The sequence below is a fragment of the Amborella trichopoda genome, chromosome 3 (assembly GCF_054954075.1).
Source record: "Amborella trichopoda isolate Santa Cruz 75 chromosome 3, AtrichopodaSantaCruz75HAP2 v2.0, whole genome shotgun sequence".
NCBI classification, from domain to species: Eukaryota; Viridiplantae; Streptophyta; class Magnoliopsida; order Amborellales; family Amborellaceae; genus Amborella; species Amborella trichopoda.
In genome coordinates this window covers 61276745-61303017 of record NC_142338.1, presented here as the reverse complement: position 1 = coordinate 61303017, position 26273 = coordinate 61276745, and the positions used below count along the sequence as shown (strand labels likewise).

Here is a 26273-nt window from a genome sequence, read left to right as displayed (position 1 = left end):
TGAAATTTGATAGCTTTATGTATCGAAAAGTTGGGGAAAATCAAATTTGAAAAATTGAGCTTGATCAATGGAATAATTATAGCAATTGAATTCCACATCCGATGGTCATTATTGCGACCACCTCTCGTTCCTTACTTTACCACAAAATTGTTAAGAGCATGGACAGTTTCGAAAGCTTACTTTAAAACGTCATCCTCTTGGCGCCCGAATTGTCCACTTCTTCGCGCCTCACAAGCTTAGCTTCTTCCTGTAGAGCTTCACTGGCGTGGTCATCCACGGCTAATTAGGGTTTCTCCTTTTCCTTGCGCCTGAGCCCTGATGGCCACCTGGCTCTAGGGTTTTTACAGACGCCATTGGCTTCTCTCTCTAGACTGGAAAAGCTCAATTTCCAGCAAAGCTAGCGGTTTATTTTGACAACCTTATCCTTTTGTCTTTCACCATCAATTCGAGATTCTTACCCATGCATTTAGAGTTTCTCCCCGTTCTATTGATTGCATGAATGACCAAATTATTCCGGTTTTCTCACACTAGACTGAAAACCCCAAGTATAAAATGGCGTTCTCAAGGCCAAGCTTCTTCAGTCCCAGAGTTTACAGATGCAATCCATTTTTATTCCCGACCACATTTCGTTCATATTGGTCGGGTTCATCTACGAGTCAGTGGAAGTTCAAGCGTCTCAGTCGAAAATCTTTCTCAGGTGTTTTTCCTATCTATTTTTCACTTGAAGATTTATCAGCTTTTGGTACTGAAGATTTGTAGCTTCAAGGTCTGATCGATTATTATTATTCTTCTTCTTCTTCTTCTTCTTTCTTTTTTTTTTTTTTTTTTTTTTGAAAATTTGAATTTGAAATTTCAGCCATGGCAGCGGTAAGAGGTGGATTCATCTCTCCAGAGACTTCGAAATCATTTGATTTTACAGCCGAGGAGAGGATATATAGCTGGTATTACAAATGCACTCAGTATTGTCTTGCTAATCACTAGCCATACCTATATTTTTTAAGCCTCATGAGAAAAATGGGCCATATTGCTCTTCCTATACTTGGTGTCAATTGGATATGAAAAATATTGTCAATGTTTTTATTTGCACTGTTGTGTTACATGACTAGACTGGTGCACCGCATGAAAACCAGGAGCTGCAGAGCGAGAGAGAGAGAGAGAGAGAGAGAGAGAGAGAGAGAGAGAGAGAGAGAGAGAGAGAGAGAGAGACTCCCCGTACAAATTTGTGGCTTGTAGCTTCCCTTTCCGTACAAATTAGCTAATGATCACTGGATTCTGCTTGCCTGGACCAGGTTCTACCTTATTAATGTACAGAGAGTTGTGTTTTGGCATCTTTGTTGGATCTGTATCTTAAAAACATAGTTGCATTATGTCTAATTTTTATTTCATTCATATTACTCCCTCAAAATAGTTTTAGTTTTATCATAACTAGAAAGCTAGTGGCGCTTTTTGCAGGGCAAATTTTATGGATAAGGGCTACTAGAATGAATTATAGTCTCTCGTATGCTTGTATTTATAGTTTTAATCAATGTGCGTTTTCTTTTTCTTTTTTTTACTTGGCTCGGCCTCTGAGCTTGGCTAACAACATAGCGGAACTACTCAGACGAGTCTGGTTGACTTGCTGAGTCCTGCCCAAGAATGTGTAATAATTCAGGAAACGTCCTGGAAAATAAGGAAAAATAAAATTGCTGAAAATTGAGATAAACCACAAGCAAAGTAAATGGTATGTAAAATATGAAAAATGAAACTAATGTGATGATATTAGGGTGTACTCCCTACTTGGGAATCCATTGTAACATATTGTGAATTAAAAATTTCTATTATTCTAGTGCTATTTCAAATGAGTCCTCTGAAACTCCACTTCACATCGAAGAGTAAATATCTAAATATTAAGTTAAATGCATTGCTTTGCAATACAGATGTCTCTGGAGAGACTACGTCCTTGTCTCGCTGACACATTCAAAGTCTCAGAGAGCCCTAGCTATCCTACAATGCAAATAATATGTGGCTTTACACTTTAGTACCAAAGGGAGTGTCATGGATATACATATGGACACCTGGTGTCAATAGGGTGGGGGTTCCTCCCAAACATCACTCTGATCCCTGCAGTGGTCCCCATGTTTGTTGTCCCTTAATACACAGTAGCCAAGGCTAGTTCAGCTATTATGCTCACCACTGCCCTGTCCATTGGGATGTCATTTGGATTAGGAACAACTTCGGCTTTGATGACCCTCGTGTTGATTGCTATTCTTCAAGCTCCACCAGCCATTCATCTGCTAGATCCTCTTGGAATATCTAATCCCAGTTGAATGGATTGTAATCATTCTTCTCGCTGCTCATCTGCCGTTTCCTCAGGTTCAGGTTGTAGTGCTCATAATCTAGGTGTGCATCATCTCAAATTTCTACCTATTCCTTATTGGAGCATGAATCCATTTGAATGCACTCTAGTTTCTCTCACACGTTGTGGTGGAGAATGTTTGGTGGAGGATCCTGATTGCAATTTTTAGGAAGTTGGGGGTGTTGACTCTACATATGTTGCATTGTTTTTGCTGAAAAACAGAAGGTGAATTAGTCAATTATAAATACAATCAACCATAGTAATTATACACGGATTTATGAGTTATGAAAATTTTGATTCTAACTTGGATCTAAGTGGCATTGACTGTTGATCACGAGAATGGATCCAAATTGGCCTTGTGCATGGTTTCCAAATAAAACAAGCTAAAGCAACAAAACATGGATTTTCGATTAACAAACTACAATACGACAAAGATAGGCATGGTCTCGCATATTGAAGTAAAAAAAAAAAAAAATCTTTCAAAGCTTCAATTTGGGCATTCTCATCTGGCTTTAAATTTTCAATAGAATATTTCACCCCTTCCATGATCTCAATGTGTTCACTTTGACCCTGTAGATGGTGATATGCCTACATTATATTGTGATAATCAATGTATAGGAAAACATATGAGTTAAGATCATCATCAGAATCTTATCCCAACTATTTGGGGGGCACGAAGCTTGTTCCGCCATGCTGCTCTAGCAAGGACCATACCCTCAATAAGACCATAAGTCTTCCATCCATATTCTTTTGGGCCTTCCCCTTGCCCTTTTAGAGCCTTCCACTTGAACGAAGTCCCATATCCCAACTGGTGCTATATTAGTTCTATACTGCACATGACAGCCCATCTAAGTCTACTTTCCCTCATCTTCTCGTCTATTAAAGCCATACCTAAGTTCCCTTGGATATATTAATTCCAAATTCTATCTTTTTACTCTTGCCACTCATCCATATTAACATCCTCATCTCAATTACACTCATCTTATGGGTATGTTGTTTCTTGATCGCCCAACATTCCGTTCCATAAAGTCAAGCTGGTCTCACAGCTGTCCTATAGAAGAAACAATGTAGATTGAGGAACTATGGAAAGTTACGGCAAAGTTTTATGTTGGTTTCCTACCTAACACAACTTCCTCTTTTACCTTGGCTTGGGACCAGTAGGGGGCTGGCCAAGGCGGAATTACTCACAAATTAAGATATGAATATAAATTAAAACTTGAAATTAAAACAATTACTTGTTGGATGGATAAGTGGTGCAATGTGCCAGCCCACTCTCACCATTGATGGCCCAAACTTTAGTGTTGGTTTTGCAATGGGCATGTATGACCAACTTTGCATGTCTAGTGCCTCATATAAGTATGTCATGGTAGGATTAACATTAGAATCAACCATCCCTAGGACTTGTACTGTGGGGTGGTGGCAACAACAATCTGGTTTCACTTATTCAAAATTCTGCAGTTATCAATAATTTTGTCAACATCTTTTCTGGCCCGAGTCCTTGAGATTTGTGCAAGAACCCATTACTTTGATTCCTCCATTCTCCTTCGATCCTGATTGCTGGTTTTCAATCGATTCTAATTTCAAGTATAATGTTGCAAAAGTCATAATAGTAGTCCTCCCTATCACAATACTGCTTCATCAAGCTAAGAAAAAAAAGGAGTAATTGTATATGAATTGTAAGATCTTTTTCTCTCAATCAATCTTGACCTTCTCTTCCTTCAATTCACATTTAGCTTTTAACACCAGGTCTATGCAATGAGAAGCACATGGGCTTCAAACCAAATTCGTCCTCTTATCCATGAATAATTTCCTTGCTTTAGCATTAAAATTTTGTAATCAATATTATCATATTAAAAGAAAGCCCCACATTATAGATACATATATATAAATATATGTATCTACCAGTCAAAACCCTCTCTATGTAAGAGAAAATTGAAAAATAAAAAGAATATTACACATTTCCTTGATAGTTAACAAAAGCTGTAATAATTCTAGGTCTAGAATTGTTCAAGATATGGCATTCTATGAATTTAAAGTGAAAAAAAAGAAGAAGAAATACCCAAAATTTCGAACAAGGCTCTTGGTTTCGAGATCTTCGTGCTAAGTTCAAATCAACAACTAAAACTCTCCTCAAAGCTTTTTTAAACAACTACAAATCACTATCATCTAAGCCTTATCCCAACTATTTGGGGTCAGCTACCGTTCCCCTCCATCAAGGGCCATACCCTCAGTCAGGCTGTAAGTCACCATTTCTCTTGTCACTACTTCCATCCATGTCTTTCCCCTTGCCCTTTTAGATCCTTCCTCTTAAACCAAATCACCCATCCTAATTGGTATTATTCGAGGTCGATGTTGCACTTAAATCAGGATCCATAATAGAGATGTGGCAAAAGTTTTATGCTGACCGCCAATGTAATACAGCCCTCATCCTTTCACATCTGGGTTTGGGATCGGCAATGGTGGAGTTTTTCAGACGACTAAAAATGAAACCCTAAACCATTTCTGAGTTTTGACTTTGGATCTAGATTTGAGCTCTTGAAAAATTTATATGAACAATAAATCTGAATTTTCAATCTCTCAAATCCTTTTTTTTTTGGGTGAAAAACAAGCCTAGGGTGGATGAAGATCCCCAAAATAGACATAGAGATCAAAGTTTATGGAGATTGGACTATCTGTTGCGAAGAAATCACAATTTTTTGATTTGGGCAAATTCTTGATCTCTGAATTCTGTTGACTCCACCCCACCCCCAAAAATCTTCCTAGTAGGTAGATCAGACAAAAATGAAGAAAAAAAGGGGCCGGGTTTTCAACCACCTCCCCCCCCCCCCCGGTAAACTGTAAAGTATAGCATATTGTAGTGACTTGCCCGGGCACTGTGAACTTGCCAAACTCCGGCGAGTCGTATAGTACTCGGGCGAGTTTGTACAGTATTCGCTTGAGTACCGTACAATTTGTCTCTCTACAATGTAACCCCCTTAGTTTGGGTGTGAGCCCAAGTGACTAGGATGAGTCCGAGGTGGAATCTTTGACTTGTAAAACACTGATTTGAATTGCTTTTACACAAAGCTGTGCAATTTTTTTGAGTAAATGTCTCTGGTGAGTCTGGTGCCCAGTGCTCATTTGTTACAGTATGAAGTTTATTATTTTAGTTAAGAATATAATTGTCCGGAATCTCGTGTTTGGAGATATTTACATGTGACTCCTTGGCATTTCAGGTGGGAATCCCAAGGACTTTTCAAGCCAAATTGTGATTGTGGAGGGGACCCTTTTGTAATTTCCATGCCTCCGCCTAATGTTACTGGGGCTTTACACATGGGACATGCAATGTTTGTCACTCTCGAGGTTGGAGAAAGTGAACATAGGATTTTTATTGCATTATTTACATCTAGCAACATTTTTTTTGTTCACATTTTGATTGCACACCTTAAGTTCTATGTTGATATCGTTGTTGTGCTAACTTTAAGTTCTTGTTTTCCTCCCGCTATTTGAGAATTGTTGCAAAATTAGATGTGATAAAAATGTTGAAACTTCTTCATATTTTGAAGATAGGTTTTCAACAAGCAAAAGCCTTTATGATGTCAGTGTGCTAATTTTGTTTAGGTATTTCCCACTATATTGTCTTTACTGGTCCTTGCTTAGTTGTGACTTTATAAAGGAAACTCAAGACCTGGTCTATATTCTGGTTTCGAAATCTTTGTGTCATTTTGTGTTGTATTTCGTTGTTGATTTTATTTATATAGTCATGTAAACTTTCTTCATGTATAGAAGTTTCTATAGATGGTCATTTTACTTTACCCGCCTTGATCTATTTCCTGCCGTGTGTACAATATTTTGAATGGAGTCTCTATTGTTTCTGGACTTCCATGGTGTTGCATATTTTAATTTTGGTTTTGATGCTTTAGGATATTATGGTTAGATACTCCCGTATGAAGGGCAGGCCAACACTATGGATCCCTGGCACTGATCATGCTGGCATCGCAACTCAGGTGTCTATCTTTCACCCATTAATTTTTTGCAGTTGGAAGAAATTATAAACAAGTTCAGAATAGATGAGATGTTCACTTCAAGCCGTTAATTATTTATAATTTTTCTTTGATCATTAATTATAGTGCAGTTTTACAACCCTAATTGATGAATCTTACTCCAGTTGTGAAAACTGTCAGAGATTATTCTGATCTCGGATAGAAGGTCTGGCAAGTTATTTGCTTTTGAACGAATAAGGCCACCAAGTTTACATAGAAATGGTCTATCATTTATTTATTGCATTGCAAACTGGATAAGTTCCTAGAAAGAGAAAAACCTTTTGCCATAGAGGAATTGCTTAGATGCAAAAATTATATATTAAAAAATTTGCTTTACAATGTATTTAATTACTTGTACTGCTAAATTTTTTTGTGATTGATGATTGTTTCAGTTGGTTGTAGAGCGTCTATTGGCCTCTGATGGCATAAAAAGGACTGACCTGAGCAGAGAGGAGTTTACAAGCAAAGTTTGGAAATGGAAAGCAAAGTAAGCTCCTCTTTACAAACTATTTTCTGTTGCGGTTATTGCCATTCTATACTTATTCCATCATCTGATGTATAGCTTGTAGCAGAAGGTTTTTGGATGGATAATCTTTAGATGGTTAATTTTAATAGGAAACAGCTATGTGGAAACAGAAGTTCCTTTTCTAAAATCTAGGAGCTGAATTTCTCAGATATTTATCTATCAATAGGAAACTGTTTTTCCATAGCTTCTTCGAACTGTATTGGTTTTAATTGATTTTATTATGGTTCACAACTATCCTGCCAAAACATTGCATTCCTATTGCTAGAATGTATAATTTTTTGCTTTCTGCATTACGATGTTATGTGCTGATGTCATTGGCTATCAAAGTTTTTGTTATTTCAGTTATATGTATATGCACATCTTTCATTAAAAAAAGAAAAAAATGTAGTTTTATATATAACACAAGACAAAGATTTCTTAAGTGAATTCCACTGTGCATTGTCCATAGATAATATTTTAAGGCAGTGTTTGCACAGTTTTGGTTTTTTATTCCTTCTCTTTTGCAGATACGGTGGGGCAATAACAAATCAAATAAAGAGATTGGGTGCATCTTGTGATTGGAGTAGGGAGCACTTCACACTTGATGAGCAGCTAAGTCGTAAGACAGTCCTCTAACTGAGCTACTTTTGTATAAAGTTGATTTAATGTCTTTGTTTGATTTAATTTGACCATATGTAGAAGTTTAAGTTTGACTAACGGATTTACTCATAAAACTATCCCCTAATTTTACATTGATTTTTCATGGAAAGTCTAAATATGTCATTATAAGAATGCTATTTCCCGTGAACCAAATTTTTTGTGTCCCTTGATGATGGATACTTTTTATTTTTATTTTTATAGATGTGGTGGACAATTTTTATTGCTGGTTGGTTCTTATATTTTATGATTCGTCTGCCACACTTTTCATTGTTAATGCTTGATTTTTAGTCGGTATACATGCACATACATATATATGTTGGCTGGTTCTGAAGTTTGCTCCTTTGATGGATGCAGGCGCTGTTGTCGAGGCTTTTGTTAGCTTGCATGAGAAAGGCCTAATATATCAAGGTAGGGCTTTTTAGTATCTGAAATATGGTTTTTTGTATATGTTACTTTGCTTTGTATCTGTTCTTCTTTTACTTTCTCTGACTTTATGCATATGGGTTGAAAACAATCACTTTTAGCCAGGGAATTTTTTTATTTATTTAATTGTCGGGCAGGACTCATCACTTGACTTAGTTGGTATCTGATGTGATCCAATCCAAGCACTTATGTTTTTCATTGAATGTTGGTTTATGTTGGACTTTTATATATATACATGGTGAATAAGCAATGTTATTTTTGGTTTGTGAATGAAACAACTCATGTTATTTTTGTTCATTGTCTAATCAGAGTTGTTAGTGGATTTCCTTTGTATCTTTTATATTGGGTAGTTTAGCTGTAGGAATGGGGTTTGGGCTTGATCAGTGTTTCAAAAAGCAACTCATGTGAATGAGTTGTGAATGAAACAACTCATGTTATTTTGTTCATTGTCTAATCAGAGTTGTTAGTTGATTTACTTTGTATCTTTTATATTGGGTAGTTTAGCTGTAGGAATGGGGTTTGGGCTTGATCAGTGTTTCAAAAAGAGCTAGGCAGACCTAGGCGGCCCAGTCGAATCCAAAAAGGATGCCCAGTCAAAGATGCTTCTAAGGACTCAAAATCTTTTAGAAAATCCCCCAATAGATTTATGAAACATCAAAAATTAAATCTAATATCAATGGGTGATGTTTTGATCAATTTTTGCCAACTTTAAAAAAAAAAATTTCCGCCTTTGGGCGGGGCGCAAGCCCTGGGCAGCCGCCTAGATTGGCTGCCTAGGCCTGGGCGATGTGCCCAGGCCTTCTGGACCGCCTAGGCGCTAGACTGTCCACTTTTTGAATCAATAGGCTTGATTCAAACATCACGTTTTGCCATCCGAAATAATGCATGAGTCAATTTACCCAAAAAAAAAAATGGTGTATGTAATATTTACTTCTAACTTTTAAACATTATACCAAGAAAACAATTCTAATGTTATATGAGCTTTGTAATTATTATTATTTTTTACGTATGAAAGTTCTGTTATTTTTTGCGTGGTAAGTCTTAATGTACTTGTGAGTTATGTCATTTAATAATATTGAAAACTTTTGTGGACATTGCTGATCTTTTAACAAAGCGAGATCTTCTCCAGGTTCATATATGGTCAATTGGTCTCCCAAACTTCAAACTGCTGTCTCCGACTTGGTTTGTTTTCTCACCTTCATTCCCTCTGCTGCTTCATTCCCTCTGCTGCTTTTCTTGATTACTGTTTCTTGGTATCTTAATCATATGTGCTGACTAGTTTTTACTTGGAGGACCTTGTTAGTTAAATTTCCTTTTGATAGTGGACATGGGCTACTTTCTGAATGCTGTTGGTTTTTCTAGTTTCTTGATTGCTGATCGGTTCTTGAGTGGTGAAAGATGATCACAGAAAAATGTGATTGAACTAATCAGCTTTGTTGTTTCTTATTTCGGAAAGTATACCATGACCAAGTAGCACCCAAACTGTATGTTTCATGTATTCTCAACATCATAGATGGTTGAGATGAAGTGTTTTTTCCCTGTGATTCACTTGAGCAGGGGAATGGTGAGGATGCATGAAGCATGTTGTTTAAATCAATGTTTAAAACTTCGGTGACCTGATCTTGATTCAGGCGATCCAGATCGGGTATCATCCAGCTTGTCCCGTATCCACTTAAAAACAGGATCCGACTGTTTTGACACAGGAACCGGTATGATGATGCCACACATCGATGTGTGATGTCACACGTCGGACATGTCAGATTTTGATGTCTTCAAAATCAAACGGTTTTGACTTTTTGAAAATCATGAAATTGTTTAAAATTGTTTAGAGTGGGCTCACCACATACATCACCATGGTACAGCCTCACAATAACCATTCCAACTTTCCACGTGGACCTTGCCATTCTTATCATGTGCTCGTGGATAGCATGAGTTCATTTCCTTTAATGTGCACATTTGCTCCCACATCTCTTCGATGTGGGACAAATATTTTATGAGCTTATTTCATTGCCTTCTACCATAGGAGTATGGCGGTGCCTCGTATCAAAAGAATATATCTTTTTGTAACATACCACAATACAATAACAATAGCGCCCTGTTTTTTCCAAAAGGTTCATAGTATGTGGTAACCACTCGTGGTGTCTACACTATTGTGGCGAGACAAGGGAACAAATTCATAAATAAATAAATAAAGGAAAATTATATATTATGATTAAAATATAATAGATACACACGAGATTGACATTGAACTAGGGTTCCATGCTTCATAGGAAAACTTATACTAATAATTGATTTATGCTTTCCTCAAAAATGCCAAATGTTTTGGGGTTAAACTTAAAAATTATTGCGATCTTACGCATATTTTTGAAATAGCCTTGTCATTGGTCATCGATGTTTGATTTTCTCATTTTAATGACAGAATTTATTATTAATTAGCAAAATGTGATAATTAATAATTATACATTGATAACCAAATCTTGTATTTTATTTATTAATTTATTTGTATTATAAATTATGCAATGTACTATTTTTTCTTATAGTTGTAAATAAGATTTTTTAAATTAGATGATATTATAAGACATCAGATTTGTTCTTGTTTGTATAGTAAATAATTATAAAATATAAACCAACAATTTCAATTTTAGTATATAATATTATAGTTAGCAAGGTTGTGATTTTTTTGGATGAGTAAAAGTGAATTAATAAATGTTTTATACTTTGATGTGTTTTCCAATATTTTTAAATTATTTTTATGTAATAATATAATATTATATTATAATTAATAATTATATAGACATCTAGGCAGGAAAACTGCATCTCAATATTCACCTATTTTTACAAAGTAATGAAAGTACATAATGCACCAGTCCTAATTTCTTTTAGAAATTAAAAGAGCACTATTTTTAGAGATTTATAGTGATTTTTTTGAAATTTTTTTGGGACAAAAATTTTCGATTTGGCCGATTCTCCGTTCCAATCCACCAATCCGACACAGGTATGGGTGGGACCGAATCGGGTCACCAATCTGTTTTGTTAAACACTGGTTTAGATGCTATATATATCAGACTATATGCTGTGTGATGTACATTCTCTTTCCCGTCTGTTTTAATTCAGCAGCCATCCAGCGTGCTTACCTTCTTTCAATTTGCTGGTGCTCTTATGTAATGCTTATTGATATACTTGTTTTGCTTGTATGAACATATTGTTTATTTCTGACATTTATGGTGTTATCTGAACTAGTAATACGCATGGGATCCTCATATTTTTTTCTTGTATATGTTTCACCGTACCCCTTTTGAGTCTCCTAACACGGACAACAAATTTGCTGCTATGTTGCACTGGTGTATATGGGATCGTGATGGTTCTATCATGTCTCCGGGGTCTCTTCTTGCAAGTCTGCCTGTCTCCACAAATGAGGGGTGCTGTATCCTTCAATGAAGGATAGAGAGAGAACAGTGACTAAAGAGGCCACAAGATGTCGTTTCCCGGGCACTTGTTAACACAATCAAGTCTGTGAATCTGGATGCCTGTCCAATCTGCATTGAAATAAATCGAGGTTTAGATTCTCTATGACATCAGTATGTGGCAAACAAGGGCCTTAATGTGGATGCCTTCTAAGTTTTTTGTTTTTTGAATATGGTGGAAGCCTTCTAAGTTATGCACACTATGAAATGCTCCTTTTTGCATTTTATAAGTATTCACATCGGAAACTTTGAAAATTTTAAATATGTTGTTGGATGGTGCACTGTCATTAAAGGGGAATCACTTTTTATGAAGCAATTATGCTCCTCATGGCATGCACTGTTGTAAACTCTATATGGCACCTTTTACTAGTCTACACATGATAATGCATATTTGTGATGTAGACTAATAAACGTCAATCTATTATCTCAATTATTAAAATCCTTATGGTTGTTTACCATTTAGAGGGGACTCGCTAAAATGCCCCTGTGACTAATTGCAGGGCACCAAGATCAATAAGGTTCCCTCAAATTCCACCTAAGTTCAAGAAGGTAGAGTTCCTCGTGAATTAATGACATTGGATCCCATTCCCTAAATGAAATGAATTGTGGTTTGCTGATGGAAATGATATTACACCATATCTGTCTTGGATGAAATGACATTCTCCCTTATGTGCACTATCTGTGCATGAGAATAAGATTAAAACAATCTGAGTAATGACGGTACTATCTCTGTTGTCATGGTGTACACCAAGGAGAAAAGGTTTTGAAGCTTTTTCTTTTGACATGAAGAAAGGGTTTTGAATCTTGATCTACATATTTGAATTGATCATGATAAGTATATGATGAACTCTGGTTTGTTGAGAAGTTGTCGCAAAGTATGCATGTTGGTGTATATTTTTCAAGACATTTGCATTCCCGCCATTTTTCCTGTATATGCTTATACTGAGGTTGCATCAAAGTTTGTAACCTGTGATTTAAATACGTTTTAAGTCTGTTTATTGGTGAAGAAGCTCCAGGTCCTGTTTCATTGTACTTGATACTTCCATATAAATGTTTTTGCCTTTGTAGATTTCGTACTTCACATACCATAACATGTCCTGAACTGTGGAATCAAATTGTAATATATTTTTCTTTCTTATCAGGAAGTAGAGTATTCTGAAGAAGTTGGTTCTCTTTATTACATCAAATATCGTGTTGCTGGTGGTTCCAGGTGTGGCTCCGATGCTATGGCCTTGAAATGCGAGCCTCACTTTATTTGTAGTTGCATAACTAGTTCCTCATCTAAGATTACCATATCGAGTTTCACATTCCCTTAGATCTTTTTTTCTCTTTACTCTGACAATCTATGGTGGTGCTTCCATCCTCAGTAAACACTCTAATATAGTAGTTATACTGTCTTTGAGGTTTATATACTAGGTCATTGAATTGTAGTGACTTGCAAAAGTAATTGACTTTTTCTTTTAAGAGCATTTTGACATCTTTACTGGTTCTGCTTCATGATAAATAACAACTAGAATGGTTGTGATGGTGATGAAGAGCATCCATTTGACTTGGCTGACATCTGGTATCAGCCAATATTTGGCCGATCTCCCAGATACAAGTGTATTTGCATAGACATGGACATAATTAGAAATACCTCCACTCTCTGTTATGTGCAGTTAGAGTTGTTGAAGTTTATTGTATATGCTTTCTGAAGCTCATCTTTTACCCTCTTTTTCTAAAGGAGTGACTTTCTTACCATAGCAACAACACGGCCAGAGACATTATTTGGTGATGTAGCCGTTGCGGTGCATCCTGAGGTGGGCCTATTACTGTCTTCTGAATTGCCTTTGTGTTTACTTCATGTTTTCTCAAGTTTCACATATACACACAAAAAGCTTATATATGTATTGGACATCAAGCATTTCTCAATAGGTAAGAGCCCCTGCATCATGTTCTTTATATATTAGATCAGCTTTTACTGATCTGCTTGTTGATGCATGTGTGGGTGCATGCTTCTGTTTGTGCTTTCCCTCATGAATTTGCTTCCTTCAGTCGTTTTTGGACCATGCCACCACCATGCGTTTTTTCTTTTGTAATATGAACATGCATTCACCTGGGTGCTTGTGTTATGATAATTTTCCTTTGGAAAATTTCCCATTTTATTTGATGTGGCATAATATTTTCAATTTGGTTTTCTACTTATTTCATGAGTTTTTTTAGTTTTTTGATTCGTAGCTATAAAGCTGGGTCATCCAATGTAAAGGAGTACCTTGTAAGACATACCACATACGTGAGGTGCACAAAAAGTGTTAAGAAATAACATCGACCTATTTTAAGGGTTTTCATTTTGGCATTAGTAGACTCATAAACATATTGGGGCCATTAAAGCCATCAACAGCCATTGTTCTCCATGCTTGATGGGGACACCCAACTTAGACTGAGCTGTTATCAGAATTAGCTTCATAGACCCCACTAGTGGCTGAGTCTGTTGCATCCATGCTTTTCAAGATCATAGATTTGCTTAAACACTCTCCACTCTCATACCATATAAAGTTTGTTACAAGTGCAAATGAGATGGTTGAGTCCCAAGTCCACTCCCTAGATGCAAACACCATGACCCTGATGTAATTAAACTTGTTTGCGCTTCCTGCCCATGATTCACATGTTTGTAGTGTTACTCTTCCTGTTATTGCATTTATTTTCTGATAATTTAGGATTACTGGTTTGATTCTTAATTTGATTCAAGGCTGATTCTGAATGAAATTCATATGTTTCTTTCTATTTTGTAGGATGAACGGTACGCTATGTATGTTGGCCGGCAAGCCATTGTGCCCCTCACATTTGGACGGCATGTACCTATTATCGCTGACAAAGTATGAATTCAGTCATTATCACATTTTTCTTACTTGTCAACGAAACGTATTACGAGTTTCATGAGGATGGTGGGAGTTATTTGTTTTTATACTAGAAGAGCATCCCTATAAAAGAACTCTTTTTTAGTTCCCCATGTCTACCTTTGTTGTAAAGAAGTTATATTGTTGAATGTGCTCACAAAAAACAGTATTCTACATGTTAACTTATCATTATCAGAGTTTTTTCACAACTATTTGGGGTTGGCTACATGAATTCTAGTCCGCCATGCTCTATCAAGGGCCATACCCTCAGTGGGGCCATGAGTCTCCATATCTTTTCTCGCTACTTCCAACCATGTCTTTTTTGGCCTATCCCTTGCCCTTTTGAGCTTTCCACTTAAACCAACTCGCACCTCCTAACAAGTGTTGTACTGGGTCTGACGTTGCACATTGCCAGCCCACCAAAGTCTACATTCTTTCATCTTATCGACTATTTACACCTACGTCCTCCCGAATGTATTCATTTCAAATTGTATCGCTTCTTGTCTTGCCACTCATCCATCTCAACATCCTCATTTCAGCTACACTCATCCTATTGGTATGTTGTTTCTTGGCTGCGCAATATTGTGCTCCATCAGAGTCTTTTCCCAACTATTTGGGGTCGGCTACAAGAATCCTAGTCTTGCTATTCTACTTTATTAAGGGCCATACCCTCAGCTCTAACATACAGATCCTTCATTCAAATTCCAATCTTCATTTGTAAAGGCCACTTGCTCATGATCACACTTTTAAACTACTCCAGTTTTCAACTTATCTTGTTGTGGATGAAGTATTGCCATCTCTTGAGCAAAAATATGCTCATCTTGTATCACTCTGTGCCCTTCGGGCTTGGCATATTAGTAGAACGGATTTCTAGGGCCATATTCATTTCAAAATCGCACACTTTGTGTTTAATGTGTTAATTCTTGTGTTAATTCTTATCATGTATAACATGCTCCTTCGCTACCTTTTTTAATTGTTATTCATTATTTGGTATCATCATGCTTTCTATGTCTTTTGAGATATATACTTTAATTTTTAGGAATCTCTTTGCGAACTGTGTGTCATAAAAAGATTGTTATCAATGGACCACATTTGAGAAGTATTTTCTTTACTGTTGATAGATTTTTCTATATTATATTAATCTGAGATTGGAATGGACAGTATGTGGATAAAGAATTTGGAACTGGAGTGTTGAAGATAAGCCCTGGGCATGATCACAATGATTATCTTCTGGCAAGAAAGCTAGGTCTTCCTATACTCAATGTGATGAACAAGGACGGGACTGTAAATGATGTCGCTGGACTATACTGGTGAGTTATAACTCTTTATACCATGATGAGAATTTCTACTGTAGCACCTTTTTAATGATCATTATTAAGGAAATTACCTGTATAACAATTTATTATAGATTTTTTGGTGACTTTTTTGTTGCCTATTTAGCGGACTTGACCGTTTTGAAGCCCGTAAAAAGGTTTGGTCAGATCTCGAAGAGACCGGTCTGGCTGTGAAAAAGGAGTCCTATAATTTACGAGTTCCAAGATCTCAACGTGGTGGAGAAGTCCGTCCTATATCCTTTTCTAAATTTTCCTCTTCATTTATGCATGAATTTATTCACATAAACTGATTGAAGTCCTGATTTGACCTCAATGGCACAATTATCTATTTAGGTAATTGAACCACTTGTGAGCAAGCAATGGTTTGTAGAAATGGAGCCTTTGGCTGAGAAAGCTCTTGATGCAGTGAAGAGAGGGAAGTTAACAATTATCCCTGAAAGGTTTGAGAAGGTACTTGTTTGTTTTCGTGGCAGACAATCCTTGCTTCCTTCAAAATTATCCTTATTATTTTGTTTTCTGCCAAGTGGGAGTAATTGCTGCCTTTGAATATCATTCGCCATTCGTTTCTTTTGGGGAAGTTTATGCTAATGTCCCCTAATTTTTGCGATAGTAAAAAAATGTCTCCCAATGCTACATTTTATTCTCATGTTCCTTTTTTTAGTTTTTTTATGTTTTTCTCAAAATATCCCTGGTTGGGAACTATTAGTTCTGAATCCTCATTGTAGGGAATCAAAGTGGTGCAGCACTATTTTGATTCTTCACATATGTATAGAAAGCATTTGGGAACCAATAGTTCTGAAACTGGGAAAATTGTGGGAAAAAGTCAAAAAGAAAAAAGGGGTCATGATTGTAAAATGTAAAATATGTAGGACACTTATTAGCATAAGTTTCCCTTTTTTTAAAAAAATTAATATTATCAATTTCATCACGGTTGAGCATTTCTTTACTTTTCTATCTTTATTCATTCCTTTGTTAAATGTGAGAAATCCTAAATCGAGTCAGGAAGGGTTGTGAAGCAAACCACATAGATGAGGAGAATGGTCCACTTCTATTTACAATCACAAAGGCCCCTTGGTTGAGTAAAATACAACCAAGACATAATATTATGACGACTACATCAATACCTTTGGACTTGAGTAATATGGATATATGTTTGCAACTAAACATGGAGATGTGTATGGGTGGCAACAGGTCACGTCGACCCGGACCCGAAATATTATGGGACATGGACCTAGACCCCACCAGACTTGATCAGATCTGACCTAAACTATCTATATATTTATATATATTTCATAAATTGGGACCCAAAAATATAATGTGGGATCCAGACCCAGACTTGAATAGTGTTCAGGTCCAAGATTTGGACCCGGACCCAACCCCTCATGTCCAATTTTTATACTTGGTCAGGTCCAGGTCTGGGTCCATTTCTACCCCTAGAAAGTGACAGAAATCTTTGATGTCTTGAAAAATTTCCCTCAAACTGAGTGGAAGTATTAATGATCATTGATTTGTCCCCCAAAAAAGAATGTCAGTTGCAAATTGTGGATTTGATGCGCTTTTTTTATTATTATTATTTGAATGGGTAGGTATCTTGGTTTGTTTTTCGGCGCAAACTTCATGGGTCAACCCTTGATCTTCCATTTGTAAATGGGAGGTATTCCACTAGGTTAACATCTAAGGGACAATTTGATGGCCATAATTGCTAAATGTAATTTAGATTAAACATAAGATAGAGATATGGTGGTCTGGTGATGTTACTTTGCGGTACTTTGACAAATGTTGAACGTAGTGGTTTCGAAATTTATTTTCATGTTTGCCAATAACTTTCAGGACTGTTCCCACTTCCCTCTATTATGCGAAGCAGGTTTCATTCAAGTTATTGAATATTGACTGTTCCACGAATATGTTACACTACATATTGTGTTGAAATTTATGGCTCTTGACTTCTTGATTGTAGATATATAATCATTGGTTATCGAATATCAAGGATTGGTGTATAAGTAGGCAGTTATGGTGGGGGCACCGTATACCAGTTTGGTACATTGAAGGTAAGGATTGTGAAGACTATTATGTTGTTGCAAGGGATGAATCTGAAGCACTTACTGTAGCTCATGAGAAGTATGGGAAAGGGGTGAAAATATATCAGGATCCGGATGTTTTGGACACTTGGTTTTCAAGGTTTGTGCTTCAACTTTTTGGTGAATTCTGGACGATCTTCCTGAATTTTTCTGTGGGCTTTCTTAGTTGCGTAAATATGGTTATTATGGACTGATACTTTTGTTGTCCCTTGTGCATACCTCTATGTGTGTGCTCACACGTGTGCGTGTGTGCATGCATGTACGTGTGCTTGTGCGCGTTCGTGCTTGTGTGTGTGTCTGTGTGCGTGTGTATGTGCATGTGTGTTTTGGTTTCTTAAGCCTGAGGTTCATGACACAATTTATATTCCTCTTTTAAGTTATTGACTTAAAATTTGGTTTTATGTGGTTCTTGGCAACGGAATAGTATCACCAACACTAAATGTTTTATATTTGTTTCAGTGCTCTTTGGCCCTTCAGTACCCTTGGCTGGCCAGATGTGTCAGCTGAGGATTTCAAGCATTTTTATCCCACTACAGTCCTTGAAACAGGGTATGTTCTGGCTGGTATATTAGTAATGTTGTCTTGTGCTTTTGCCTTGATGCAAAAAGTGGGTTAGGAAACATTGGTACTTCTAACCTCTTGTCTTCTTGTCAAACCCATATCTATTTTTTGTTCTTTTGTTTTTCTGCCTTTCTTTCCTTAATTCAAGAGTACGTCATTTGCTTAGCTTTAATGATATGACTAAGAAGGAAAGGCTTATCTTCAATTGTCTATCCCTAAACACTATAATATGTTCATCTTAATGTTGTCCATGAGAACATGGCTTGTGAACTTGTTGTATGGTTTGGCTACAAAGTTCTGAATAAAGGTAAATATGAGCTAGTCATAGTTTTCAGAAATGGATGTTGTTGGACCTTGTCCAATTTCTTTGCATAGAGATAGAAGTGGCTGGGACTCTCTGAAGGAGAGCTGGTTTGATCCAATACAATGTGAAAAGTAAAATGTATAGAAGCAGCTTAAATTGATTTTCATTGATATATACAAATCCTACTATATGTACATGAAAAAGAACACTACATGACTAATTCCCTATTCAAGTAGTAACAAAAAATGCACCTGAAACGAACAAAAGGCAATGTTACCCTCACTATTACTATAGTCCATATGTCATCTTACAAAGCAAATGAAGAAAAAAAAAAACTGCAATTTTCTTACTAAAAAACGACAACAGGCTGAGGCAGCACTATTTTAAATGTTACATTGGAAGCTCTAAAAAAATATTTGTGGTTTATGGTTACCATTGCTTATAAAATCTTGGGTTCAATTTCTTCTGTCAATGGAGTTAAAGAACTTTTTTTTTTTTTCCTTTTTTTGAATATGGTGTGTTTTTCCCATTGTTACCTGATTTAGTTTGGATTGATCTTGATGTCCTGGTTTTGCTACTGCCATTTCTTTACATGTCTATGTTTGTTATGATTGTAAGGAGGATCTCACAAACGCTAATTCTTTTAAGTACACACATTCTTTCCCAATTTTATGGATCTTTGTAATCGTGGCTCATGTAAATTCCTGATGTCATCTCTCATGTTCATGATTTCTTTGTTTGATGTATTTCTTTCAGGCATGATATTTTGTTCTTCTGGGTAGCTCGGATGGTTATGATGGGAATTGAGTTCACAGGGACTGTGCCTTTCTCATATGTCTATCTCCATGGACTTATCCGAGACTCCCAAGTGAGTACAGCTGGAAAGAACATGAAGTTTTCTAGATTTAGTTTCATTTTCTCCTCTTGCCTTATCTATTATCAGCAGATGGTTCTCTTATTAGAGGGGGCAAAGTTACATAAAGGCATCCCAGGATATTTTTTATGTAATTGTCATTATTTAGGCTGTCTTTGTTGATCAAAAGAAAAGGCGGTGCCTTAGAAGTTTGCACATGGAATGCCAATTTTCTTTTTAAACTTCATAATTTGTGATATACAGATGAAGCTTAGTGTTTATCCTTCTCTCTCTTTTTTGCATTTTATTTAGGTTGTGCCAATCTGAGAATAAATTCATAAACTTTGTCCTGTTTGGCATGCTTTGTGAAACATGGTCCTACTCTTAAATAGAAAGTGATATGTATTATGCTTTACATCATGTTTCTTATTGGCTGAGTGAACTCACCAATACTGCTTGCTTGCTCTAGAAAATTATTATGCTATATCTCTGCCATACTTTTGAAGCAAGTAATATGTTTGAGAATAAATGCATAAATTTTGTCCTGTTTGGCATGCTTTGTGAAACATGGGCCTACACTTAAATCGGAAGTGATATGTTTAATGCTTTACACCATATTTCTTAAATCGGAAGTGATATTTTTAATGCTTTACACCGTATTTCTTATTGGCTAAGTGAACTCACCAACACTGCTTGCCTGCTCTAGAAAATTATTATGCTATATCCTACTGCCGTACTTTTGAAGCGAGTAATGTGTTTGTCAGAATTCTTCTGCCACTCCTCATGGTATGCTAATGTTTTAGAGGTGTGAGTATTTCAGGGCCGAAAAATGTCAAAAACATTGGGAAATGTCATAGACCCAATAGATACCATCAAGCAATTTGGCACAGATGCTTTACGATTCACCCTTGCATTGGGAACTGCTGGACAGGTCATTTATGCTGCTAAAAATAGAAAATTATTGCATTCAAGATGTACACCTGTCTTTGTGGATTTTTGAGAAGTAGTTTGATGTATTAAATTGGCCTTTTTCAACTCTCATGTTCAAATGTGGGTTTTTCAGGACCTTAATTTGTCAACAGAAAGATTGACTTCGAACAAGGCCTTCACCAACAAGTTGTGGAATGCTGGCAAATTTGTCTTGCAGAATTTGCCAGATGAAAGCGACTTGCCTGGTTGGGAAAACTTATCGGCATTCAAGGTTCCCTCTTTATTATAGATGCAACTGTATTTAATGGTAGCAGGCCAATAAGAGAATACGTTGTTGTACTGTGTAAATTTAGATGTCCTTGGTGTTTTATTCTTGTCAAATTAATTAACATATAAAAATGACTTTTTCTTAAGGTTATTAATGTTTTAAATACTGTAATGTTTCATGTCTCTGGCAATGCCAAGGGTTGGATCAAATGGACATGTATTGGTAGTGGATGTCATTGGGTACAGCCCCAGTTGACAAAATGCAATAAGTATCAGAAAGCATATGATTTGAATGATGCTATACGATTCACATTGTTAGAGTGGATCACAGCCTCTTATAAACCATGCGATCATCATAAGCAGAATTTGGAGTGGGCTTGTTTCTGTTGTCATCAGTTTGCAATTTTTAAGGCTATTACTTTGCTGTCATGATTTCACAGCATCTCTGCAGTTTAGAAATTGTAGATTCACACACAGTACCATTTTGAACTATTTGTGTTGGAGTAGATTGTAAATAATACATTATTCTAGTTATGCTAAGATTTTTATTGATTGTGTATTTAGATTGATACTGAGGAATCTTTGCTTGGGCTACCTTTAACCGAGCGTTGGGTGGTGAGTTGGTGAATAAGTTAGACTTTTTGATATTATGGTGGTCCTAGACCTCGGTTTGACAGAAAAACTTGCATATTCAGGTCTCAAAACTTCACGAGCTTATTGATGATGTCACTTCAAGCTATGACAAATTTTTCTTTGGAGATGTTGGAAGAGCAATCTATGATTTTTTCTGGGGCGAATTTGCTGACTGGTACAGTTGATTCTATAGAACCTTAAGAGTTTATGTTCTTTTGAGCTATAACCTTCTGTCCTGAAATTGGATACCTTTCAATATGATCAGCAGATTGCATCAGAAAGGTGAATAACTCATTTTGGTTGCAGTCATCATGTACCAATAGCATTTGGCAAATACCCATTCAAGTGAAATTTAGATGATCAAATGAAATACTGCACCATTAATAGAGAAGTGGTGACTTTAATGTTCCATTTTCCCAAAATGAATTTCAGTCCTAATGTTTTGGATGAATTTAAGAAGCCTTAGTGCTAGTATAGAACCACTGTCATAATATTCCTGCTATTAGGCAATGATTACAGAGAAGGTAAACTAAACTCCTTTTTTATATCTTAATTGTGAAGAATTTTAGGGAAGACCACCAGTACATCAAACCACTACCAATTGTCCTGAATTAAGTATGGTTCTTTTGACTCGTATATTGACGCTGTTTGAGAAGTTTAATAACCTGATTGTAATACTAATGATCGCATGTTTGAGTAGTTTAATAACTTGACTGTAATACTAATAATCACAAATCTTTTCTCACTTAGACCCATGACGTGTGATATACAGTACAGTAGTACACTATATACACTATCCAGTATCAAAGTGAACCCCTGGCTTTAGACCTGTCTGTTTTGGAAAGGGTAGCTGGCATGCTTTGTACAAAGAGCTTGCTTCCGATGCACTCTCTCCCGTTTCCATGGGATCAAAAGAGAGGATCTTAGAATCAATAACATCATACCTGAGAGTAACCTGTGATTTCCTATGCAGTGATCCTCTTTAGTGGTAAAAATTGTTCACATATTATAAGAGCAAAGGTCCTCATCATTCAATTTTACTGGCGTTTTCCTACAAATTTCGTCTATGGTGTTCGGTTACTACATTTTTTGAAGTAAATTTGTCTTACTGACTTGCTTCAGGTATATTGAAGCTAGTAAAGCTCGTCTATATGCCACTGAAGACCTTTCAATTACTTATGTAGCACGGGCGGTCCTTCTGTATGTCTTTGAGAATGTACTTAAGTTACTCCATCCTTTCATGCCTTATGTAACTGAAGCACTATGGCAGGTAAACCACAGGTGCTTCTCAATCTCAGCTATTTAGGTGCAGATGTTATTGATGATCCCGAGATTGTTATTTTATGTATATATATATATATTACTTTGGGAGTTTGCTAGTCATCTCCATGCTCTAACTGATTAGGATATTAAATTGTGCATTGCATGGTTAGAAGACAAGCATTTGTGGGTGTGTTACTTGCACTTGAGATTATTTGCTATAGGCTATGGCATGTTATGCTAAATTATTGTGGGCTTTTCTGTGCAGGCTCTGCCTAATCGTAAAAGTGCTTTAATTGTATCTAGTTGGCCCAACACTTCACTTCCGAGAGATGCAAAATCTGTCAAACATTTTGAGAGTTTGCAGTCTTTGGTGAGTTCCACTTCCTTTATTGAATCTCAAAGAGCAATTATCAGAAGAGAAAATCTTAACCCTTGCAAGGCTGTTTGGTTCATGGAATCATTGCTTTTCGTGCATGAAGAACTGACCATCAATGTCTTTTGTATGCATTGGTTCTTAGACGAGAGCTATTAGAAATGCTCGAGCTGATTATTCTGTTGAGCCTGCAAAGCGAATATCTGCTACCATTTTTGCAAATGATGATATCCTGAAGCATATTTCAGTGAGTATTCAAAATTTGAGGGAATGAGTGTGCTGGGTTCTCCCCTATATAGGGAAACCTGTTTCTTGTCTGTGATTTAGTAGAAGTGGATCAATATAATTAAGAAGTTCGAATATGTGTTCCATAATTATCTTTTGTTTAAATTTTTTCCATGATTTTCATTTGTGAATATTTCCCTATTGCAGTCAGAAAAGCAAGTGCTGGCGCTACTTTCCAGGCTAGATATACAAAATGTTCATTTCACTGATTCTCTTCCCGGTGATTATTCATGTCGTGCACCATATTGTTTTTCTATTAGCCTTACTTTTTTATGTTTCTTGACATGATTTTTTAATATGCTGACTATTACCACTGGCTGCTTTCTGAATGCATAAGAACATGTGAAACGGTCAGTTCACTTAGTGGCAGGGGAAGGTTTGGAAGCTTATCTTCCTCTTGCAGATATGGTAGATGTCTCAACAGAACTAAACCGTCTTTCAAAGCGCCTTTCAAAGATGCAGACAGAGTACGACACACTTGTTAACCGCCTTAAATCTCCGAATGTGAGCTCTCTCTCTCTCTCTCTCTCTCTCTCTCTCTCTCAAACATGCATGCATGTATAATAGTCATGTATAATATGATCCATATGCTTGTCATAACCACATAACCATAGGGTTATTACTGCCCCATTTATAGGTCGGGTGGAGATGGAGTGAAGTGGGTTTATAATCCAATTGATGAATTCTTTGTCCCTACTCTCTTCACCACTATCCGACCAATTGATTGGACGATGATAAACAAAATGAACTTGGTTAGTATGACCATATGGATCATGTTATATTCTGCCATTTATAACCTCCCAAAAGAACTCATTGTATGATATACTCATGGGGTGTCATGTTTAGCATTAGCAACCTGAGATTGGTGTCATTACTGTCCCGTGTATGGGTTGGATGGTGATGGAGGGTAGTAGGTCTCACCAGCAATTCAATTGATTTAATTCTATGTCCTTACTTTCTCCCCATCACCATCCATCAGTTGATTGGAAGATAATGAAGCACGTGACCTTGGTTAATATGTGATGACCATGTGGACGGATTTTTTTATATTTTTTGATGAAGTTAACTGTTGTATTAAAAGGAATGAGTAGTAAGTCTCCAAGAAGTCGAGACTATGTACAGCAAAAGCATGGTGAGCCACTGAGTAGGAGCACTATACAAAGGCTTCCAATGGTGAGAAGAAAACAGCAAGGAGGGAGAAAGTGTCAAAGACTGCACAAAAGCATAGACTGAGCTTGTAAAAAACTCGAGTCATTGACGTTTATAGCGCCCGCCTTACCAAGTGTATCGGCGTAGGAGTTACTTTCACGCCATATGTGTCTCCATTCAATTGTGATGCTTCTGCTCAAGTGAGTAATTTCTTCAAAAATCAGGGCCAGAGGCCAGGGTCAAGATGCCGAACCCGAGGCCCCAGTGGACGTTTCTAGAGTGACAATCCTGTGCCCCATGAGGGATCAAAGAGTCTGAGGCCTTCAAGAAGAGTGAGAGCCTTAGCAGATTGGGAATCTGAGTGGCTGAGGTGTTTAGAGAAGGAAGCTAGGATAGGGCCTTCTGTGGATCTTAGTATGTTTTTTCATTTATAACCCCTCCCAAAAAGGTTCTATTTATACTAGACTTATACTTACGGGAGACCTACTTAGATAGCATTGGCAACTTGATCCCATTGATGTCTTCAATTATCCCATCTATTGGTCAGATGGTGATGGAGGGTAGTAGGTTCCACCTTACATTTTAATCAATGAATTTTATGGCCTTACTTTTCTCTCCATCATTGTCCAACCAATTGGTTGGACGATGATAAACCAGATGCTCTTGGTTAGTATGACCATATGAATTATATTATATTTTGGGATTGTATACAATGAGACTATTTAGAGATTGTTTCTGATATTTAGGGTCGTTAATCCAGGAGAATGGAGAGATTGAAGAAGATGTCGCACATAGAAGTAGAGTTGAGTGGGCGAAGTGGAGATGTACATCTAGAGTTTTATGTGATTGCTGCATACGGTTGATACTTGAAGGGGAAGTTCTATAGGATGGCTGTAAGACCAGTCATGCTTTATGGGACGAAATGTTGGGTGGTTAAGAAACAACTGATTTAGAGGATGAGCTTAGTTAAGATGAGGATATTGAGATAGATGAGTGGCAAGACAAGAAATGATAGAATTCTGAATGAATACATACAAGGGAGCTTAGGTGTGGCTTCAATAGGCGATCAGATCGGGGAAAGCAGATTTATTTGGGCTGACCATATACATCGTAGGCCTAATACACCACTGGTTAGGGGGTGTGATTTGGTTCAAGTAGAAGGCTCTAAAAGGGCAAGGGGAAGGCTGTAAAGGATATGGATAAAAGTAGTGAAAAAAGATATGGTGATTTTGGTTTTACTGTGGGTATGACTCTTGATAAAAAAAATAGAGGAACATGATTCATGTAGCCAACCCCAAATAATTGGAATAAAGGCTTAGATGTTGATGATGATGATACTATGAGACCATTTATCTTTATTACAAGGAGGCCACGATTGCTACTAGCCATTAGATTTCAAATTGGATGGTTTAGGGTGTCACGAAGTTCAAGAAATTCGTTTTTGAATTTTGAGTCTAGTCAATGACACATTAACAACTATTTGATTTGAAATCTGACCGACAATAATGATTGTGACCTTGTATTAAAAGTAAATGACCTCTTTGAATATTTTTCTTTATATTTTTGTCCATGTATAGCCCCTCGTATAAAAATACATGTGAATATACTATAGGGGTCCTACTAAGCATTGTCAACCTGATCTCATTTATCATTGATGTCTTGCAGTTTGTGGAGAAGGCCCCATCAGATGTTGTTAAAGGGGTTCAAGAGAAAGCAGCTGAAGCTGAAGAGAAGATAACTCTAATGAAAAAACGTCTAGCTTTCCTTGAATCCACAGTTTTGGTCTCGGATTAGCATGTCCCTTTTCTGTTGCAGGCATTGATTATTTAATGTATGTATTTTCCTATGAATAATTTATTTTTTTCTTCAATCTTACCTCTTTATTTTATGTATGTATTTACCTACAAATAATTTCTTTATTTCTTCAATCTTATCTCTTTATTCTTGTTTATGTTAAA

General features: G+C 36.7%; 1 protein-coding gene across 18 annotated transcripts; it reads left to right on the top strand.

The window, feature by feature from the left end:
* Positions 1 to 211: 211 nt before the first annotated feature.
* On the top strand, positions 212 to 26273 carry EMB2247 (protein EMBRYO DEFECTIVE 2247). Of its 18 annotated transcripts, none has more exons than XR_016052098.1 (28): positions 212 to 697; positions 857 to 941; positions 5551 to 5677; positions 6238 to 6321; positions 6760 to 6844; positions 7390 to 7473; positions 7877 to 7930; positions 9075 to 9127; positions 11910 to 11958; positions 12552 to 12619; positions 13133 to 13208; positions 14181 to 14264; positions 15447 to 15595; positions 15726 to 15843; positions 15953 to 16069; positions 17577 to 17797; positions 18157 to 18246; positions 19319 to 19430; positions 20236 to 20346; positions 20479 to 20616; positions 21177 to 21227; positions 21308 to 21420; positions 22368 to 22526; positions 22774 to 22878; positions 23027 to 23128; positions 23314 to 23386; positions 23504 to 23670; positions 25981 to 26273. XR_016052098.1 is itself a non-coding variant. In XM_020671390.2 (28 exons), exons 12-28 carry the CDS (start codon positions 14196 to 14198, stop codon positions 26107 to 26109), a joined length of 2013 nt encoding a protein of 670 aa, XP_020527049.2. In that variant the 5' UTR covers positions 212 to 697; positions 857 to 941; positions 5551 to 5677; positions 6238 to 6321; positions 6760 to 6844; positions 7390 to 7473; positions 7877 to 7930; positions 9075 to 9127; positions 11910 to 11958; positions 12552 to 12619; positions 13133 to 13208; positions 14181 to 14195; the 3' UTR covers positions 26110 to 26273. The 18 variants fall into 18 exon arrangements, 10 of the variants coding, with proteins under 10 accessions (XP_020527049.2, XP_088718177.1, XP_088718178.1 ...); XR_016052097.1 differs by having other exon boundaries at positions 7390 to 7481; XR_016052096.1 differs by having other exon boundaries at positions 6750 to 6844.

What these genes read in the sequence shown, in the direction of transcription:
- EMB2247 (XM_006826324.4), top strand. Translation starts at nt 553, where the DNA reads ATGGCGTTCTCAAGGCCAAGCTTCTTCAGTCCCAGAGTTTACAGATGC. An exon ending in GATGTCGCTGGACTATACTG is followed by an intron (nt 15,596 to 15,725) that starts GTGAGTTATAAC and finishes TTGCCTATTTAG; the next exon opens with CGGACTTGACCGTTTTGAAG. An exon ending in TTGAGAGTTTGCAGTCTTTG is followed by an intron (nt 22,879 to 23,026) that starts GTGAGTTCCACT and finishes ATTGGTTCTTAG; the next exon opens with ACGAGAGCTATTAGAAATGC.